At 39.6% G+C, this 19,819-nt stretch overlaps 1 protein-coding gene across 5 annotated transcripts in view; it reads left to right on the top strand.

Moving 5' to 3' along the window:
• The first annotated feature begins 916 nt into the window (after window positions 1-916).
• Window positions 917-19,819, top strand: part of RALGAPA2 (Ral GTPase activating protein catalytic subunit alpha 2) — a 298,342-nt gene continuing 279,439 nt past the window's right edge. For all 5 annotated transcript variants that reach the window (XM_038398015.2, XM_038398014.2, XM_043512164.1 and 2 more), the window contains exons 1-3: window positions 917-1,049; window positions 16,848-16,958; window positions 19,333-19,382. In XM_038398015.2, coding sequence (XP_038253943.1) covers window positions 944-1,049; window positions 16,848-16,958; window positions 19,333-19,382 — 267 coding nt within the window. In that variant the 5' untranslated portion in view covers window positions 917-943. The remainder of the gene's footprint in view (window positions 1,050-16,847; window positions 16,959-19,332; window positions 19,383-19,819) is intronic.

Here is a 19,819-nt window from a genome sequence, read left to right as displayed (position 1 = left end):
TGTCAGTGGGCGGGGGGTTGGGGGGGAACCCTGGAGGTCACAGCTCAGAGCTGGTGTCAATGGGGGGGGCGCAGGTCACAGCGCAGAACCGGTGTCAATGGGGAGGGGGGGGGCCGTGCAGGTCACAGCGCAGAACCGGTGTCAATGGGGGGGGGCGTGCAGGTCACAGCGCAGAGCTCGTGTCAAGAGGCGGGGGGCGGGGGAAGTGTCCGTAAAGTGGCTCTACAGCGCCTACAGCTCCCAGCATGCAACGCTCCACGCGGCGCCGCGTGTCCGGCCGCGCTGCACGCTGGGGGCTGTAGTGTCGCGCGGAGGGGCGCTCGGCGGGTCCCCCCCCCGGTTGCGGGAGGTGGCTGCTGTCCTCGCGGCTCGCTCGGGGGGCTGGGGGCGGGGCGCCGCGCGCGGGGCGGCGGGAACCCGGGGCTCGCGCTCTACGGCGCCTCGGGGAGGCCGGCCCGGCCGGGGGCGGCTGCGCAGTGCGGCGCCGGACTGGAGGCAGTTAACCGTCGCGGCGTCCGGTCAGTTCCGTGTTTACACGCCCACCCCGGGGAGTGAGAGCGGTGCGAGGCGCAGCAGGGAGCCGTCCCGCAGCGTAGTAAGAGCTCTCGGGCCCCTCCGAACGGGGGGGGTCCCTCGGGCCCCCCAGCAGGGAACTCTTCCCTCCCCCTCAGACATACAGTAGCGGGGGGTGCTGCCCCCATCCCGCAGAAGAGCTCTCTAGCCCTTCCCCCACCCAACAGGGGTCTCTCCTGCCCCCCTCAGCAGGGGTGCTGCTTCCTTCACCCAGCAGATCTCCAGCTCCCCTCCCCCACTTAACAGGGGCGCTTCCCCCCCTCCCCCCACGGCAGGGGGTGCTCTCCCCTTGGCCCCCCAAGCATCAGGGAGTCTCTGATCCCCCACCTCACCGTCAGGGAGTCTCCCTTCCTGGGTCTCCCCCTGCGGGATGTTCTCCAGAAGGAGCCATGCCGATGTCAAGAAATCTACACAGAAAGCTCTGGACCCAAAGAAGGACGTCCTGACCCGCCTCAAGCACCTCAAAGCGCTGCTGGGTGAGTCGGGGTGGGCTGGCAGCAGACAGGGTGCAGACCTTGGGGGCTTTAAACTAAAGGACTCTGGGGAGGGGGTTGAGGAGCTGTCAGTTGGCTTGCTAAATACCCTTTCCCCTCCCCACTGGATTGTTCCTCCCAACTGCAGGACTGTGTCCTGCTGGGTGCTGAATATTGTATTCTGAGAGCAGGCACCAGTAAAAGGAGATTGAAAGGTGCCCACAGCCGCTCTGGGTCTGTCATTTCCTTCCATTCAACGAATGAGTACATGGCTGAAATCCAGTTACTCTGGTCAGGGCATGGCTCGGCTCTTACAAGCCAAGGGACTGCTGCTCCCAGGCTCTGAGGACATGCTTGCTAAGCATCTCTGATTTATTTATTTCTGTTATGGTGGCATGTAAAGGCCCCAAATCAGGGGCCCATCTTGCTAGGTACTGAACACACATGTAACAAAAAGACCTCCCTTATCCGCAACAGCTTATATTCTAAGCATGCAGATGAAAGATGACATGTGGATGCTACAAAAAGACTGGAAAGGGGGACCTCAGTGGACACATCAGAGTCTTTCAGCACAAGAAGGAGTTAGTTTTAAAATTGCCTTGAAATCTTTTTCTCTTTCTTTTCCCCAACTCCCCCCCGCCCCCCAAAAGGGAATTGTCTCCATTTGAGCATGTGAGCATTTTCAGAGAATGGGGAAGAAACGGCTTTTTGTTTCCTTCTCAGTTTTATTTTTTGCTTTTAAAAAACTACCTTAGTTACATATCAGTTAATCAAAGAGAGAGATTTTATGTCATTCCTGATTGTAGCTGTACTATATAATAATCAAGAAATACTTCTTTTCCAAATAAAATCTACTTACTAGTGTATACTGAGCAAAACTCAAGCAAGGGGATAGTCTCCATCCCACTTTCTGTTTTAATTGTAAATGTTGCAGCTGATACTGTTATGTTTAATGTCTCTTACATACATTTAAGCAAATATTTTAAATTCTATTAGGATAAAAGGAAATGGCTGTTTTATAAAATCAGAATTCAGGATGTCTTAACTGTAGTCCTAAACTATTAGTGGAAAAGGACACAATAGGATGGGTAAAACCTTTCAGGATGTTCCAGGGAATGTAACAAGATTATATCTAGTTGAAGTGAAATATAAATCAGTTATTCAAATCACTTTAGTGATATTTTGATGCAATACTTTATTCTTACACTAAATTAACCTGTGAATATTATGTGAACGTGGTTTAGGTGGAGATTGACAGAATGACAGGTTAAATAAAACTTGAAGGTTTCTTAAAATTAAATAATTCATTTAAAAAATAAATTTAAAATTAAGTATGAATTTGATTACAGTAAATTAGGCCTTAATGTAGGTTATCTAGTAAAATCATTTACATTTAAATGAAACAAAAAATATTCAAGCAGTATAGGTTTGCTGCCAAAGTTCTTAAAGACAGTCAAACTACTGAACTGGTGGCGAAGCACCTGGAACCAGAACTTGCTGATATGCTAAGACCAGCTTTTGACAGCAGTAGTCTGTTCTGCAGGTACAGAGAGAATATTTTCTTCATTTCAGTTCATTGAACTAGTTTAGTTCAGTAGCTAGCTTATTCAAAGTTGAGACACCAGTGGGGAGTCGAAAAAGTAGAAAAACTTGTTTTTGTCTTTCAAGATATGAATATTGAAGAGGTCTGAGAGGACGAGATCTACTAGTTCTAAAATGTTGAAGAAATTAGTTCAATTCACTACAGATAATATTTAATTGATTAATAAATCAGTTAGCTTTAAGTGCAAAATATGTTTTGATAAACTTATTTTATATGTACACAGCACTTTAAGGTACTTTTATTTAAATAATTAATTTTAAAATGCTGTTTTGTGCATTTTTAATTGTATTCCAATTTCCTTTCCAAATCTAGCTTGACACAAATCATGAGTAAAAAGTTAATAATCTTGTAGATAAATGTCATTCACCATTTTCTAACATAATAAAAATGTAAAAACTAAGAATCTGAATTAATGTGTATTCAGCTGTGTAGATGATTAAATAAATGTTTATATATTTAGTGTATCATTTTGGTTAGCAAAAAAGTACCAAATTTAAAGTAAAGGTTATATTTAGTTGCATATGAACGTGTTTTAATGGTTATACCAACCAATGAAAATCAACATTCTTTTGGAAAATGACTAAAAATAAAAATACAGAACAAGATCAAAATCAGTTATTTAAATGGAGGTTTCCTGCTTGCTGACTTAAATCATGATTTAAAATGATTTAAATCAATCCACTCTGGAGAACAAACCCCACGTTTTTCTTCCCAGTCATTTAAGACAATAAAATTCAAAACAGCTCTTGCAGGGTTAATTTCTTGTTGTGTCATATCAGTTGTATGGAATCAGTCTATGCTATGAAGATGTCCTTGATAAAAGGCAATATAGAAGAAACATTTACAGTCCATTGATTATTTCCTGATGACTTTAGTTCTCTGAAATAAAATTTTTTGGCCAAATACAGTCTTGTGACTTTCTGTACATTCTGAACATGTTCTGTTTATCGGTATATCGAGAGTTGGCAATATTAAAAATAAAACACAAACCAAAGTAACCAAATTGGTGTAAACTTTTTGTTTCTTTGCTTAGTCATTCTTTGACTACATTTGATGCTCACTCAGCCAAGAAAATGAAAACATGCATCTTGGTTCATACAATAAGTTGGTGACATTATTTCAGGGGGACTTGGTACTCTTTATATCCACCTAAATAACTTAACAAGCTACTCTTAGGCTAGAAATTTAATAGAAAATAAAAGTTTATGTAATTTTTAAAGAGTGAGTGTTGCTAAGGCCATGTCTACACTACTCGCTGGATCGGCGGGTAGTGATCGATTTATCGGGAATCGATTTATCATGTCTAGTGTAGACACGATAAATCGATCGCTCTGCCATCGACTCCGGAACTCCTCCACGGCGAGAGGCGGAAGCGGAGTTGACAAGGGAGCGGCAGCTGTCGAACCCATGCTGCGAGGATGTGAAGTAAGTGATTCTAAGTCGATCTAAGATATGTCAACTTCAGCTACGCTATTCTCATAGCTGAAGTTGCATACTTTAGATTGATATCCACCCCCCCGTGTAGACCAGGCCTAAGGGTAAACTACACTGTCAATCACAAAATCTAAGCATATAAAGCAAAGAAATTAATAGTTAAGAATTAAAAAAAAAACCCCATATACTGCCTAGATGAACGCATTCTCATCCATATAAAGAAATTTCATCACAGCACAACCCTAATGCAAACCCATGGTTTGCTGGTTTTTTTGAAGATTTTTTGCTATCTTTATTTCAGTAGAGTTTTCTTTCAAGGGATAGCCTTAAATGGAAATTATTATTAGCTAATATTTATCAATTGACATTTGAATTTTTTTTGTAAAGTACTTATAATTGTGGTGTTGCGGGAGTAAATTTGACTGTTTTAATATTAAGACTAAAAAAGAAAAGGAGTACTTGTGGCACCTTAGAGACTAACAAATTTATTAGAGCATAAGCTTTCGTGAGCTACAGCTCACTTCACTCACGAAAGCTTATGCTCTAATAAATTTGTTAGTCTCTAAGGTGCCACAAGTACTCCTTTTCTTTTTGCGAATACAGACTAACACGGCTGCTACTCTGAAACCTAATATTAAGACGATAATTGTTAGTAGTTAGTAAAATGATGTGTATATATGTGAACCTGCATTAGAAGCAGGTCAACATGTCATTAATCTCAAATATAAAATTCTGTTGGTTTTCTTTTCAAAAGGATTTTGTGTGAGTTTACTGGTGAAAGAATAGTATTTTTAGATCAGAGTGAAGGTTGTTGTGAGTAAATGTCTTTAATTTTTCATTTCCACTGTTTGATTTTTGTAAATAATGTGATAAGAGACTACATTGTTATTTAACAGCCTTTATGTTGTTTGAAACAAAGCTGCTGGGGTTTTTTTTGGGGGGGGTGTCTTTGTAAAGGTTTTGGAATTTCACAGTGTGTGTTTTGTTTTAAACATTTACTTTTGTTTTTAGTGTTTTCATTTATCTACACAATAGGAAATATAAGAAAGTGGGATGGGGTAGATCACGAGGTTAAACTAAGAGATCTTAAAATGGTTCCTTCAAAGCCTGTCTCATTTGATACATACCTGGCAAGATATACTCTTTAGGTAGCTAAATTATCAAAACATGCATTTGCAGCACAGTTTAACTTCATTTCAAGTGTTGGTTAAGTCAGCAAATTGTCAGACCCAAAAGTAGAACGCACATAGGTTTTTGTTGTTGTTGTTGTTGTTGTTTTTTTTTTTGCACAGCTAAAGTCTCCTAGGCAAATCAATGTATTTCTGTCCCTTGGTTAAACTATCTGAAAAATGTGGCTAATCATAATGCTTTCCAGTTAGCTAGTATTTTTTTTTATTTGTAGATTGTAAGTACTTTACAAAGGAGAGTAAGAATTATTATTCCTATTTTATGTTTGGCCGCAGTAAGAAACTCAAGCCCATTTGTATTAAAAAGTGGCAGTTTGTTGCTAAGATGTAGTTCTGTCAACTCAGAAGTCAGCAGTCTGTTCTCAGCACTATCTTAAACTTCTGTGTAACCTTTGGCAAGTCACTTAAACCCTGATCAACAAAGGCACTAAAACACTTAAACTCCAGATTTAGGTGCCTCAGGCTCAGTTTTAGGTGCCTAAGACCCAGGTTTAGGCTCCACTCTGATCCACAAAATTCCTGCCGAACCCCTCTGGGCAACTAAACTCATTCAGAGCTGATGGGTATGTTTACACTAGTGCTTATGTCAGCAAAATTTTTGTTGCTTAGGGGTGTGAACCCCCCCCCACCCGAGAGACATAAATTTTGCCAGCATAAGTGCTCGTATGCACAGCACTGTGTTGACAGGAGATGCTCTCCAACATAGCTACTGCTACTCATTGAGTTGGTTTTATGATGTCATAGAACTGGAAGGGATCTCAAGAGGTCCTCTAGTCCAGTCTCCTGCAATCAAGGCAGGACTAAGTATTATCTAGACTATCCCTGACAGGTGTTTGTCCAACCTGCTCTTAAAAATCTCCAGTGATGGAGATTCCACAACCTCACTAGGCAATTTATTCCAGTGCTTAACCACCCTCACAGGACATTTTTCCTAATGTCCAACCTAAACTGCCCTTGGTGCAATTTAAGCCCATTGCTTCTTGTCCTATCCTCAGAGGTGAAGAAGAACAATTTTTCTCCCTATTCCTTGTAACAACCTTTTATGTACTTGAAAACTTATCGTGTGCCCGTCTTAGTCTTCTCGTCTCAAGACTCAACAAACCCATTTTTTTTTTTCAATCTTCCCTCATCGGTCATATTTTCTAGACCTTTAATAATTTTTGTTGCTCTTCTCTGGACTTTCTCCAGTTTGTCCACATCTTTCCTGAAACGTGACATCCAGAACTGGACACAATACTCCAGTTGAGGCCTAATCAGGGCGGAGTAGAGTGGAAGAATTACTTCTTGTGTCTTGCTTACAATACTCCTGCTAATACATCCCAGAATGATGTTTGCTTTTTTTTTTTGCAACAGTGTTACACTGTTGACTCATATTTAGCTTGTGATCCACTATGACTCCCAGATCCCTTTCAGCAGTACTCCTTCCTAGGCAGTCATTTGCCATTTTGTATGCGTGCAACTGATTGTTCCTTGCTGAGTGGAGTACTTTGCATTTGCCGGGATATCAGATTGGAGGATCTGGATGACCTTATAAACTGGAGTAATAGTAATAGGATGAAATTTAATAGTGAGAAGTGTAAGGTTATGCATTTAGGGATTAATAACAAGAATTTTAGTTATAAGCTGGGGATGCATCAATTAGAAGTAATGGAGGAGAAGGACCTCGGAGTATTGGTTGATCATCGGATGACTATGAGCTGCCAACGTGATATGGCTGTGAAAAAAGCTAATGAGGTCTTGGGATGCATCAGGAGAGGCATTTCCAGTAGGGATAAGGAGGTTTTAGTACCATTATACAAGGCACTGGTGAGACCTCACCTGGAATACTGTGTGCAGTTCTGGTCTCCCTTGTTTAAGAAGGATGAATTCAAACTGGAACAGGTACAGAGAAGGGCTACTAGGATGATCCGAGGAATGGAAAACTTGTCTTATGAAAGGAGACTTAAGGAGCTTGGCTTGTTTAGCCTAACTAAAAGAAGGTTGAGGGGAGATATGATTGCTCTCTATAAATATATCGGAGGTATAAATACCGGAGAGGGAGAGGAATTATTTAAGCTCCGTACTAATGTGGACACGGGAACAAATGGATATAAACTGGCCACCAGGAAGTTTAGATTTGAAATTAGACGAAGTTTTGGAACAGCCTTTTAAGAGAAGCAGTGGGGGCAAAAGATCTATCTGGCTTTAAGATTAAACTCGATAAGTTTATGGAGGAGATGGTATGATGGGATAATATGATTTTGGTAATTAATGGATCTTCAATTATTCATGGTAAATAGGCCTAATGGCCTGTGATGGGATATTAGATGGGTGGGATCTGAGTTACCCAGGAAAGAATTTTCTGTAGTATCTGGCTGGTGAATCTTGCCAATATGCTCAGGGTTTAGCTGCTTGCCATATTTGGGGTCGGGAAGGAATTTTCCTCCAGGGCAGATTGGAAGAGGCCCTGGAGGTTTTTCGCCTTCCTCTGTAGCATGGGGCATGGGTCACTTGCTGGAGGATTCTCTGTTCCTTGAAGTCTTTAAACCATGATTTGAGGACTTCAATAGCTCAGACATAGGTGAGGTTTTTCGCAGGAGTGGGTGGGTGAGATTCTGTGGCCTGCGCTGTGCAGGAGGTCAGACTAGATGATCATAATGGTCTCTTCTGACCTTGGTATCTATGAATTTCATCCTGGTTACTTCAGACCATTTCTCCAGTTTGTCCAGATTATTTTGAATTTTAATCCTATCCTCCAAAGCACTTGCAACCCCTCCCAGCTTGGTATTGTTCACAAACTTTATAAGTGTACTCTCTGTGCCATTATCTAAATCATTGATGAAGATATTGAACAGAACCGGACTCAGAACTGATCCCTGTGGGACCCCACTCGTTATGCCCTTCCAGCCTGACTGTGAACCACTGATAACTACTCTCTGGCAATGATTTTCCAACCAGTTGTGCACCCATTTTATAGTAGCTCCATCTAGGTTGTATTTCCCTAGTTTATGAGAAGGTCATGCAAGACTGTATCAAAAGCTTTACTAAAGTCAAGATAGACCACATCTTCTGCTTTTTCCTCGTTTTTCCCCCCCCCCCCCCCATCCACAAGGCTTGTTACCCTGTCAAAGAAAGCTATCAGGTTGGTGTGACATGATTTGTGCTTGACAAATCCATGCTGACTGTTATTTATCACCTCATTATCTTCTAGGTGTTTGCAAATTGATTGCTTAATTATTTGCTCCATTATTTTTCTGGTTAGAGAAGTTAAGCTGATTGATCTGTAATTCCCCAGGTTGTTCTTATTTCCCTTTTTATAGATGGTCACTATATTTGCCCTTTTCCAGTCTTCTGGAATGTCTCCCATCTTCCATGACTTTTTAAAGATAATTGCTAATGGCTCAGATATCTCCTAAATCAGCTCCTTGTGTGTTCTAGGATGCATTTCATCAGGCTCATGTGATTTTGAAGACATCTAACTTGTCTAAGTAATTTTTGTCTTGTTCTTTCCCTATTTTAGACTTTGACCCTACCTCATTTTCATTGGCATTCACTGTATTAGATGTCCAATCGCCACCAACCTTCCTGGTGAAAACCGAAACAAAGAAGTCATTAAACACCTCTGCCATTTCCACATTTTCTGTTATTGTCTTTCCCCCTTCATTGAGTAACGGGCCTATTCTGTCCTTGGTCTTCCTTTTGCTTCTAATGTATTTGTAGAATGTTTTCTTGTTTCCTTTTATGTCCCTAGCTAGTTCGATTTCGTTTTGTGCCTTGGCTTGTCTAATTTTGTTCCTAAATACTTGTATTATTTGTTTATATTCATCCTTTGGAATTTGACTGAATTTCCATTTTTTGTAGGACTCTTTTTCTGAGTTTTAGATCATTGAAAATCTCCTGGTTAAGCCAGGGTGTCTTTCCATACTTCCTATCTTTCCTACACAGTGGGATAGCTTGTTCTTGTACCCTTAATAATGTCTCTTTGAAAAACTGCCAACTGTCTTCAGTTTTTTTTCCCTTAGATATGTTTCCCATTGGATTTTACCTGCCAATTCCCTGAGTTTGCTAAAGTCTGCCTTCTTGAAATCCATTGTCTTTATTGTGCTGTTCTCCCTCCTACCATTCTTCAGCATCGTGAATTCGACCATTTCATGATCACTTTCACCCAAATTGCCTTCCACTTTCAGATTCTCAGCCAGTTCCTCCCTATTTGTCAAAATCAAATCTAGAACAGCCTCCTCCCTAGTAGCTTTCTCCACCTTCTGAAATAAAAAAAGTCTCCAATAGTTTCCAAGAACTTCTTGGATTATCTGTGCTCTGCTGTGTTGTTTTCCCAACAGATGTCTGGGCAGTTGTTGTCCCCCATCCCCACCAAGTCCTGTGCTTTGGATGATTTTGTTAGTTGTTTTAAAAAAGCCTCATCCACCTTTTCTTCCTTGTTAGGTCCCCTGGAGTAGACCCCTACTGTGACATTACCCTTATTTTTTACCCCTTTTATCCTTACCCAGAGACTATCTCAACGTCAGTCCAAGTGTATATATTTTTAATATAAGGCACCTCCTTCCTTTTTTCCCTGCCTGTCCTTCCTGAGCAAGCTGTATCCTTCTATACCAATATTGCAGTCATGTTTATTATTCCACCAAGTCTCCGTGATGTCATAGTGATGTTTATTTACTAGCATTTTGAGTTATTCCTGCTTATTCCCCATACTTCTCGCATTAGTATATAGACATCTAAGATACTGATTTGATTTCCTCCTCCTTCCCAGTTCTGTCTTGTCTCTTCCTTATTTCTGCTATAACAGCCATGCTCCCTCAGATTCTGACCCTTCTCCTAGGTTTCCAGATTTTTGACTTATAGATTCATAGATATTAAGGTCAGAAGGGACCATTATGATCATCTAGTTTGACCTCCTGCACAATGCAGGCCACAGAATCTCACCCACCCACTCCTGCAATAAACCTCTCACCTATGTCTGAGCTATTGAGCTATCAAATTGTGGTTTAAAGACTTCAAGGAGCAGAGAATCCTCCAGCAAGTGACCCGCGCCCCATGCTACAGAGGAAGGTGAAAAACCTCCAGGGCCTCTTCCAATCTGCCCTGGAGGAAAATTCCTTCCCGACCCCAAATATGGTGATCAGCTGATCAGCTGAAGATTTACCAGCCAGCTACCCAGGAAAGAATTCTCTGTAGTAACTCAGATCCCACCCCATCTAACATCCCATCCCAGGCCATTGGGCCTATTTACCATGAATATTTCAAGATCAATTAATTGCCAAAATCATATTATCCCATCATACCATTTCCTCCATAAACTTATCAGGTTTAATCTTCTCTGTTGGCTTTGGTCACCTGCCCTCGTAGAGCCTAGTTTAAAGCCCTCCTCACTAGGTTATCCATTCTGTAGCCAAGTATGCTCTTCCCCTTCCTCGATAGGTGGACCCCATCTCTGTTTAGCAGTCCTTCTTGCTGGAACAGCATCCTGTGGTCAAGGAAGCCGAAGCCCTCACAGTGACACCATCCTCGCAGCCAGGCATTCACCTCCAGGATGCATCTGTCTCTGCTGAGGCCCCTACCCTTGACTGGAAGGACTGAACAGAACACCACCTGTGCTCCCAGCTCCCTCACCCTTACTCCCAGAGCCCTGTAGTCACAATGGCTCAATCTGTGATAACCATAGGTACTACTACTAAAAAAACAGGGTTTTAAATGAATAGTAGACCAAATTGAGCAGGAAAGTGGGAAGAACCACAGAAACTGAGGGGGAGGAAGAAGTCTGAAAAGTTTAAAAAATACCATTGATACTGCTTCATTTGGCTTGGAGAATTTCACTAGCAAGAAATGGAAGTCCCTGCGTCCCTGGAGCTGCCACTCATGTTGGCACAGAAATGCAAGATTGAGGTCAGAAGTTCTGCCACCAGACGAGTTTTTATGTATTTGGCTCACTTGCTTTTTGCTCTTCTCTCCAGCTGAGAGAGCTCCATTCACCAGTGTAAGATTCCACCTATGCTGGTAGAATATGTCTCTGTATTCCTCTCGTTACTGTGAGGATGCACACTGTGGAGGAGGACAGACATGATTTTTCATTGGGTACAACAGAATAAGGAAATCCAGTGATCTTACACACACAAGTCTTCAGAATTTTGTTTACATAAATTGATCATTTGCACTAGAACTGTCAACTTGTGTGCAGAATTTCAGCAGAACCTTAATTATACTGGAACTAGCTGCCACTGGTGCAGTAAAAAGAGTGTTGCTGTTGAGTGCCCTTTTGACCTTTTGTCATTCAAAGTTGCAAATTGTTTCTCTGTACTCTGCAAGAGAATTTTAGGAACAAAATAGCTTGGAAGGAAAAGGATGTAGCTATAAAAACGTATGCTTATCTCGGAATAACAATAATTTTGTTAGTAGTTATCTACCCCATGGTTAATGAGTTTATTTTTTGATTAGGCATTCCACCCTTAACTCCCCCATGAATGGAAGGGAACGTGGTGTTTTGTTTTGTTTTTTTTAAATGATCTCATCTCTTTCATGCGAAATCCTGTAAATAGAAGCCTTGTTTTCTACTAGCTGTTGTATTTAACAGAAGGCATTCAGAGAGAGGAATAAAACATTTAGTTTGCAAATCCAAGACCTGTATTTGTAGGAAACAGCTGGCACAAAACACTTTCCATGGGTAGATCTCTTTCATAGTACAGACTTAAAGCAACAAAACAAAACAAAAAAAACTTGGCCCTTCAAAATGTACAAATAGCAAGTCAACAAACTATTATTTTATATTCTGAAATTGTACAGTGTTGTAGAGCTGTCATTTTCCAATTAGTCTCAATAACTTTGATTAAAATAAGGAATGACCCCTTGAGAAATGGCACCACACTAGAGAGAAACATGGGACCACAGAACATGCATTATCTACCGTGCTGTTATTCCCAGTGCATTGTTAGATATACTCATTGGGTTTGGCCTACCATGATCAGAGTGGATAAAAACGGATTAAATAAAAAACTTGTTTTTAAAAAAAATTAAATGTATTTTTCTTTTTTTTTAATTAATCTGTTTAAAATTAAATTTGAAATTATGTCTACTTATGTTAAGGCCTACTTTATAATCCATTAACATAAATAGACAAGATACTGCATCAGCAATTCCTCATATTTGCTTTTTTTGAATTACATGCAGAATCGGAGTGAAACATCTCAAACTTCTGAGGTTAACTCAAACTTTATAAATATGTTAAAATGTCATGTACTGCAGTAAGTATACTATTTTCAATCTTTACAATGCAGCAAATGCTAGTATTTACATTTTTTCCAAATAGAAGTACTGTACTTTCAGTTTCTGTTGCACAGAATGGGTTTGCCTTAATTCAGGGGTTATCTGAGGGGGTGGTGAGGTTATTACATGGGGGGGTTGCAAGCTGTCAGCCTCCACCCCAAATCCCGCTTTGCTTCCAGCATTTATAATGGTGTTAAATATATTAAAAAGTGTTTTTAATTTATAAGTGTGGGTGGGGGGTGTCTCACTTAGATGCTTGCTATGTGAAAGGGATCACCAGTACAAAAGTTTGAGAACCACTGCCTTAATTGCTTTTGATTTCATCTTAGTGAGCACATCAGAGAGTATTTTCTTCATTTGAACTAATTCATTCAAAGTTGACAAACCGTTTAGGAGTTAAAATAGCAGACAAGTTTTTCTTCTAGTTTATAAATTAAAACCAGTTGGGAGAGGATGAGAGTTAATTCTAAAAACTTAGAGGACATGGGACCAGATTTTCAAAAGTATTTAGGCACTTAAGGGTGCAAATAGATGCCTAGTGAGATTTTCAACAATCTGAATCTTGAGGTGCTGTTGAAAAATTCGACCCATAGTGATCAGAAGCAATATAGCAATTCACTACAACACGGTTCCTGTGTTTTAATAAAATAAGTTTTAAATACAAAAATATTTTGATAAACTTATTTGTTTATGTATGCAGCCTTTTAAAGTAGCTTTATTTGTTCTAGTTAAATAATCTTAATGCTTTTTTGGCTTTTTAATTGGATTCCAGTTTCCATTAAGAAGCAGCTTGACACACAGGTAAAAATTATCTAGTAAATGTCATTCACCATTTTCTAGCATAATAAAAAAAGTAAAAGATGAAGAAGCTGAACAAATATATATATTGAGCTATATAATTGCTTAAATAAATGTGTATAAAGTGTATTGTCCTGGTTTGCAAAAAGTACCAAATTTAGGGTAAATTCTATATTTAGTATAAAATTAACCTATTTTAGTTGTTGTACTAATCAGCTATACGGAATGTTACTTTAGGAAAATAACTAAAAAATACAAATGCAAAGCCAGTATAGATCAATTATTTAAATAAAGGTTTCCAGCTTGGTGATTTCAAACAGTGATTTAAATAATTTCGATTTAAATCAGTCCTCCCTGACCATGATTTTTAGGCAAGTGTATACTAGTGTCTTATTGCATACTAGTGATGACCCATGACTTTGCCACTCAAACGTATGGTTTTATGGTAAATATGAGTGAGGGTGAGTGAGTGTGTGATGTGCTGGGAGATTTTGTGTTGATTTGTGCTGGTGGCAAATGAGGCGCATCTTTCACTGTCTGTGTTTGGGGTTCTTCTGTGTGCTGGGTGTGTGATTGGTTTTGAAGAACTATGGCAGTTGAACCAAGTAATCCACCGTTTGTGCATTCCCCTTTACACAAGCAATGAAACTGTTGCATGTAAATTTGCTGTAGAGTAAGGGTGGTGACTGTTGGAGTTACTTCTCAAAGGTTCTCAGCCGCCTTTTACCCAGGGCCCCCGTACACTTAAATAGACAAACCTGCAGACCTCCAACTGGAGCTGATGCGTGGGGGTGGGGTGGGTCATGTGTGGTCACGTGCTCCCCCCGATTTTGAATTCCAGTTGGCTCAGCTCCCTGAAGTGCTAATGTAGCAGGTCAGAGCCGTGTTATGTCTTGGCTAGCTGCTGCCTGCTTGTGGAGTCAGGCTGAGAGGTAACCCCTTCTGAAGGCAGGGGGAGATCGCTCTTCTGCAGTTACACTGGTTGTTTTGGTCATGCTCCCTCCCTCCCCCAGCCCAGAGAGGCTGGGTGGCCCACTGAAATGAGTCAAGGGATGGAGGTGGTGCGGCACTCAGGGCTGAAGCCCAGTTTATTTTGGCAGAACCCTTGAAATTGGCTCGCAGACTTCCAGGGAGCCATGGACCTCCGGTTGAGAACCAGTGGTCTAGGACTCTTGTCATGGCTTAGTTACATGCCTTCAAGCTAGTCTACACTGGCAATACTAAAGTGCTGCTGCGGCAGCGCTTTAACTTGGCTTGTGTGGTTGCAGCACAGTGCTGGGACAGAGCTCTCCCAGTGCTCTAAAAAAACCTCATCTCCTCGAAGGGCATAGTGCCCAGTGCTGGGAGGGCGGCTCCCAACACTGGTGCACTGTCTATACTGGCACTTTCCAGCACTGAAACTTGCTGCGCTCAGGGGGGGTGTTTTTTTCACACCCCTGAGCGGGAAAGTTGCAGCTCTGTAAATTGCCAGTGTAGACAAGTCCTTACTGTTACAGTATACTGCACAGGTGTAGTTCATAAAGTCAAAATGGCTGAGAACTTAAAAATTGGATGCTAAAAGAATGCATATTCCAGTGATGATTGAACCTGGTGAAATTCTGAACAAAGTGAGCATTCAACCATGCTCGTAGCGGTTTTCATCACTTCACATTGACTCTACAGACCTGTTAGGCCTTAGAGCAGGGGCAGTGAATTAATTTTTTGTCAAGGTCCAAATTTCTTGGTAAAGACATAGTCAAGGTATGGACCGCAGAGGAGAAGAAGAAAAAAATTAACGATGATAAGTAAATAAAAAGATTTTGGGGTCACTTCAAAAGCATCTGGCAGTCTGGATTTGGCTTGTAGTCTGCCTGTTGACTACCCCTACCTTAGAGTGATACATAGGTCAGCAATCCTGGAATCTTGTATAGATAAGCGGTAGTTCTGTGTAAATAAATGATAAAGATTAACAGACTTTTATGGTGATATCAGTTTTCTGTTAGGTTCATGATGACCTAATGTAGTATAGACATGTTTGTGTCACAGAAGAATTGCTCAATTAAAAGATCATTTGTGGAAGCTGGCAGAGCTATGATACCCAGAGGGATGCTTGATCTGTTTCTCTACACTGTTGCGGGGTGGGGTGGACCCTAATATTTATATAATGCTAAACAAGCATTAATTTCCTTGTTGGGTAAGGGAATATTCTTTCCATTTAACAGATGAGAAAGCAGAGGCACAAAGAGATTGAAGCCAACATTTTCAAATATGAACCACTTACTTAGCTGTATGACTTTGAGGTGTTGAGTACATGTTGACTTAATAGTAGATCTGGGTGTCTGTATTTCTGAAAATCAGACCACTTACTAGGATAATAAATTTAGATTTTTTTTAACTATTGTGAATATACTGTATGCTTTGACTTGCTAAACATATTTGATTATAATGTTGCTTTTGAAACAATTATAAACATTGATTCTGCAAAAATATAGTAAACTAATTTTACTGTTGTAAAATGTGATCTTGCTGATATTAAGGTGTGCTCAAAATTTGATCTCAGTAAGAAACATCCTTATATAATTTTAAAGAAAACTACCAGATGCACCAGATCGCCTCACAATGCTCCTCTGTATCAGGTTTAGTGTTGCTATTGTTCGTAAAAGATCTCTAGGATTACCAAGAAAAGTGTCAGCCAGTGTCCAAGTTCATTCTTCCCAGTAGCAACAAATTGTGATGAGAAACCAAATAAAGATGGCACAGAAAATTCAAAGATATAGAAACTAACCCACTGTGCAATTTTGCACAGATTGGCCATCTATGTCTAGAGAAAAACAGGCATTTATGATCCATTCTAAGCCCATTTCAGAGTGCACCCTTAACAGTAGAGTCACTACCAGGCACCTCCATAATGTAATGTAATTTTATATCGGTGAGCTTCCATGCTGGCTTTGCAGCAGAATTTGACTAGCAAATGTTATTAATAGAGGTCTGCATGTTCTTAGAAATCTGGTGCACACAATCATCTGGTGCACCAAATTAATTCTGGTGGCCTCTTTTTTAGGTTTTCATAACTATACATGGAGCAATGTCCATGTATAATTTGTATTTGCAATCACTGCAGTTTTACTTGCAATTCTCTTTGCACATGTAGGTGGCTATTTAGACACCTTGCTGGGTCTCTGTTTGTTTACTACAAATGCATGTATGAGTGTCTGGCCCCTCCCGTTGTTGTTTGTTGTTTTTATTTGTAAGTGATAGGACAAAACTTGTGCTTGAAGTATTGGGAACTGTTTTCTTGAAAATACTAATTTTTCTTCAGCTTCCTTTCATAAAGGGAAGTGGAAAGAGACTTTAAATATCCACTTTTGAACATTAGTAGTGCAGTATAAATGTAATGTTAAATATTTTATAGAAAATAATGTGCGTTCTGTTATTGTTACATTAATAGTAGATTTTTCATGGTAACTTTTGTTTGGGGAAAATACTGGCTTCATATTTCTGGTGTTTGTAAGTTTCATTGTCTTGTACTTTTTCTTAATTTTTCAGATATTGTCGATGGAAGTGACCTGAAGCAATTTTTTGAGATCAACTATTCTCAAATCTATTTTATCTTCTATGAAAATTTCATAACACTGGAAAATAACTTGAAACAAAAAGGTAATCTGTCCTGTCCTACAGTTTTGCCAGGTTTTTTTTCATAAACCTGCAGGTGTTCTTAATCAGTTTTATAAGCATTCCAATATACACACTCTCTAATTGGTATTTCTTCCATATCTTGCTGTATTCATAATGCTTTCGTAGTTCCATACATTATAATACTTTATGTACCCTTAGCATCAATACTGCTACATTTTAAGTTTTCAGGTACTAAAGCTTCATTTTGTAAACTCAAGCCAGAAAAAGTAACTTGTTGAAGGGAATGCTAAAGAGTTGCTTTAACTTCTGATTTTTTTTCTAAGAATTTGGATTTATAAATCTTAAACAAAGGAAAGCTGCTAGAACGATCAATAGAAGCTGTTATAGGTACATGCAAAAATCATGACCTAGAACAAAGCATTTCAAAAACACTTGTAGGTATGGGGATATTGCTGGTTTAACTACTACTAATTTAAAATCCATTGACCATTATGTGCTTGACTTTCCACTTAGCAATGAACAGTTCTACCCATATCTACAAATCAGTGGTTTTTTTGAAACTGCACTGATACTATGAATTAAAGGTGGAAAATAAGACCTGTAAAGAATGAAGAAAATATATTTACAATATGCCCTAACATTATTTCTAAAATATGCTTCATATGATACCGATTGCTGACAAGGAGTTTTCAGAACCCCCTATAACTTTTTTCAGCTCAAATCCACAAAGAGACTTAAGTGTTGCAATTCCAAACTTTTAGATGCCTAGAAAATCACTGAACAAAAATGGGATCCACAAAGTCTGAATTGAGCAGCTAGACTCCCTGTACAATGAATAGGAGGAGATAGGCACCTAAGAAGAGGATCCAAAAAAGCCAGCCTGCTAGGTGGGGAACTGCCTAAGCTACCTAATGGGAAATGCCAAGGAGGAAGGTGTCGTAAGTCCCTCCGACAGATTTTGGTGCTGAAGTCTGGGCTGCAGGGAGATTCCTATCTCTGCTTGAGATCCACAGCCATGAACCCTCTCCTGGAGTAAGATGGCTTCAGCACCTAATACCATGGAAAATGACGGGGGATTGGAATGGAGGAGGAGGAGCCAGAGGCAGCAGGGGCCTCCCTTGTAATCTTTAACCCAGTTCTTTAATGTAGTTACCTAGTATGTAGGAGAAGTTGGTTCAATTTCTCCCTCTAATGAGGAGAAGGGATTTGAACAGGAGTTCTCCAGCTCTCACATGATATTTGTCTGCTTCAAACAAGGGAATATGAGTCCTTGCCCAAAAGGGGTGTGAAATTAACAGAAAATTATTAACACTAGTTGGTAGAAGAGGTGAGACTAGGCCTTATGGTCTCCTGGCTCCCATCACAGTGGGTCTTTCTATAGGGCAAAAGATATTTTGATGGATGAGATTTTTGCTTGTCTTGCTTGGAGCTCTAGCTCTGTGTGTGTATTGTATGCATACGGTGCAGGAGTTTCAGCAAGACCCTGAATATCTGAAGTGCAGTTGGAACATTCAGAAAATTGGTGGCAGTTTTTCAACTTCTATGGCACATGTGGAAATGGCAATTTGCTACTGTTTATAGCATAGGTGTGGTTTGCACACAAATTTGCACCATGTCAACTAAAGTTGAGATTTTTAAAGCAATTTAGTTAAATCCGTGAAAAATGCTGTGTGGACACTCATGAGCCAGTTTTAAGTTGACTTAAATGTGTTTAGTTTGCGTTGGTAAATTTACAAGCACCAGCTAATCCGATATAACTGGTTTTAAACTGATAAGTGTGTTCAGATAGGTTTTTGAATTTGCACTGATTTAACTAAATCCATTTAAAAACCAATTTAAGTTAGTACAACTTGTGTGTAGACAAGGCCTTATCAGGGAAGGAAAGGATTAACTAGTCTTCAAATGGCTTATTTAAAAAACACATTTTAAAAAATATATGTTTAAATACATTCTCTTTATTAACTGAAAGCTATTTAAAGACTGTAATGATGAATTTAATATAGATTATGCCTTGGCAAAAAATTAAGCATTGTATATACACCAAATGTTTATATATTTTGTTGCGGAATAATATAAGTCCCAGATCCTGTAAATATGCTTGTGCTCAATTTTAATCGTATGAAGAGTTCCTTTGACTTTAATTAACATTAAGGTTCTTGGGTGGAACTATGCATGTGCTTTAAGTTAAGCAAGAAGATATGAGTTTGCAGGATTGGGGCCTTAAATGTTGATAACTGCTAATAGTGCAATATGGGAATATACCTTTCTGTACTGGCTCAAAGCCTTTCAGTTGACTTAAATTAAAAAATCATTCTGTTACTTTTTATGTTTTCTTGCGATTATAGAATAACAAACCACGTTATTTTGATATGAAATATTGTTTTCTATATTGCAGGGAATAAATCACAAAGGGAGGAGCTGGACTCCATTCTGTTTCTTTTTGAAGTAAGTTATCTTATTACACTGTTTACTTCACGGTGAGACCTACAAATATTATTCTTCACCACTTCATTCCTTGCGTAGTCATTTACACCTGTGCAGAGTAAATTTAATACGCACAAATCAAAATGGTGGTATTGTTTTATTCCCATTTTGCACAAGTGTCAGTGACTATATAAGATTCAGGCCCTGTATTTAGTAACACTTCTTTTTTTTTATATAAATTTTCAGAAATAAACTCTGTATTATGATGCATGAATACCATGAGCTTGAGTAATATCCATACCTAAGAAATTCAAAATGAAAATAAAAGCTATTTCATCTTGCAACATTATATGGAGCCTAGTTCTAGACTCCTCCTATAATCACTATTATATAGTGTATTAGTCAGTTTTTTCCAATCAGAATAAAGGATTTTTTAAAATCACTTGACTTCAGCCTTT

This window comes from Dermochelys coriacea, chromosome 3 (genome assembly GCF_009764565.3).
Source record: "Dermochelys coriacea isolate rDerCor1 chromosome 3, rDerCor1.pri.v4, whole genome shotgun sequence".
NCBI lineage: Eukaryota > Metazoa > Chordata > Testudines > Dermochelyidae > Dermochelys > Dermochelys coriacea.
Note: the sequence above shows the minus strand (reverse complement) of the source record. Positions and strands in the feature narration are given on the sequence as shown.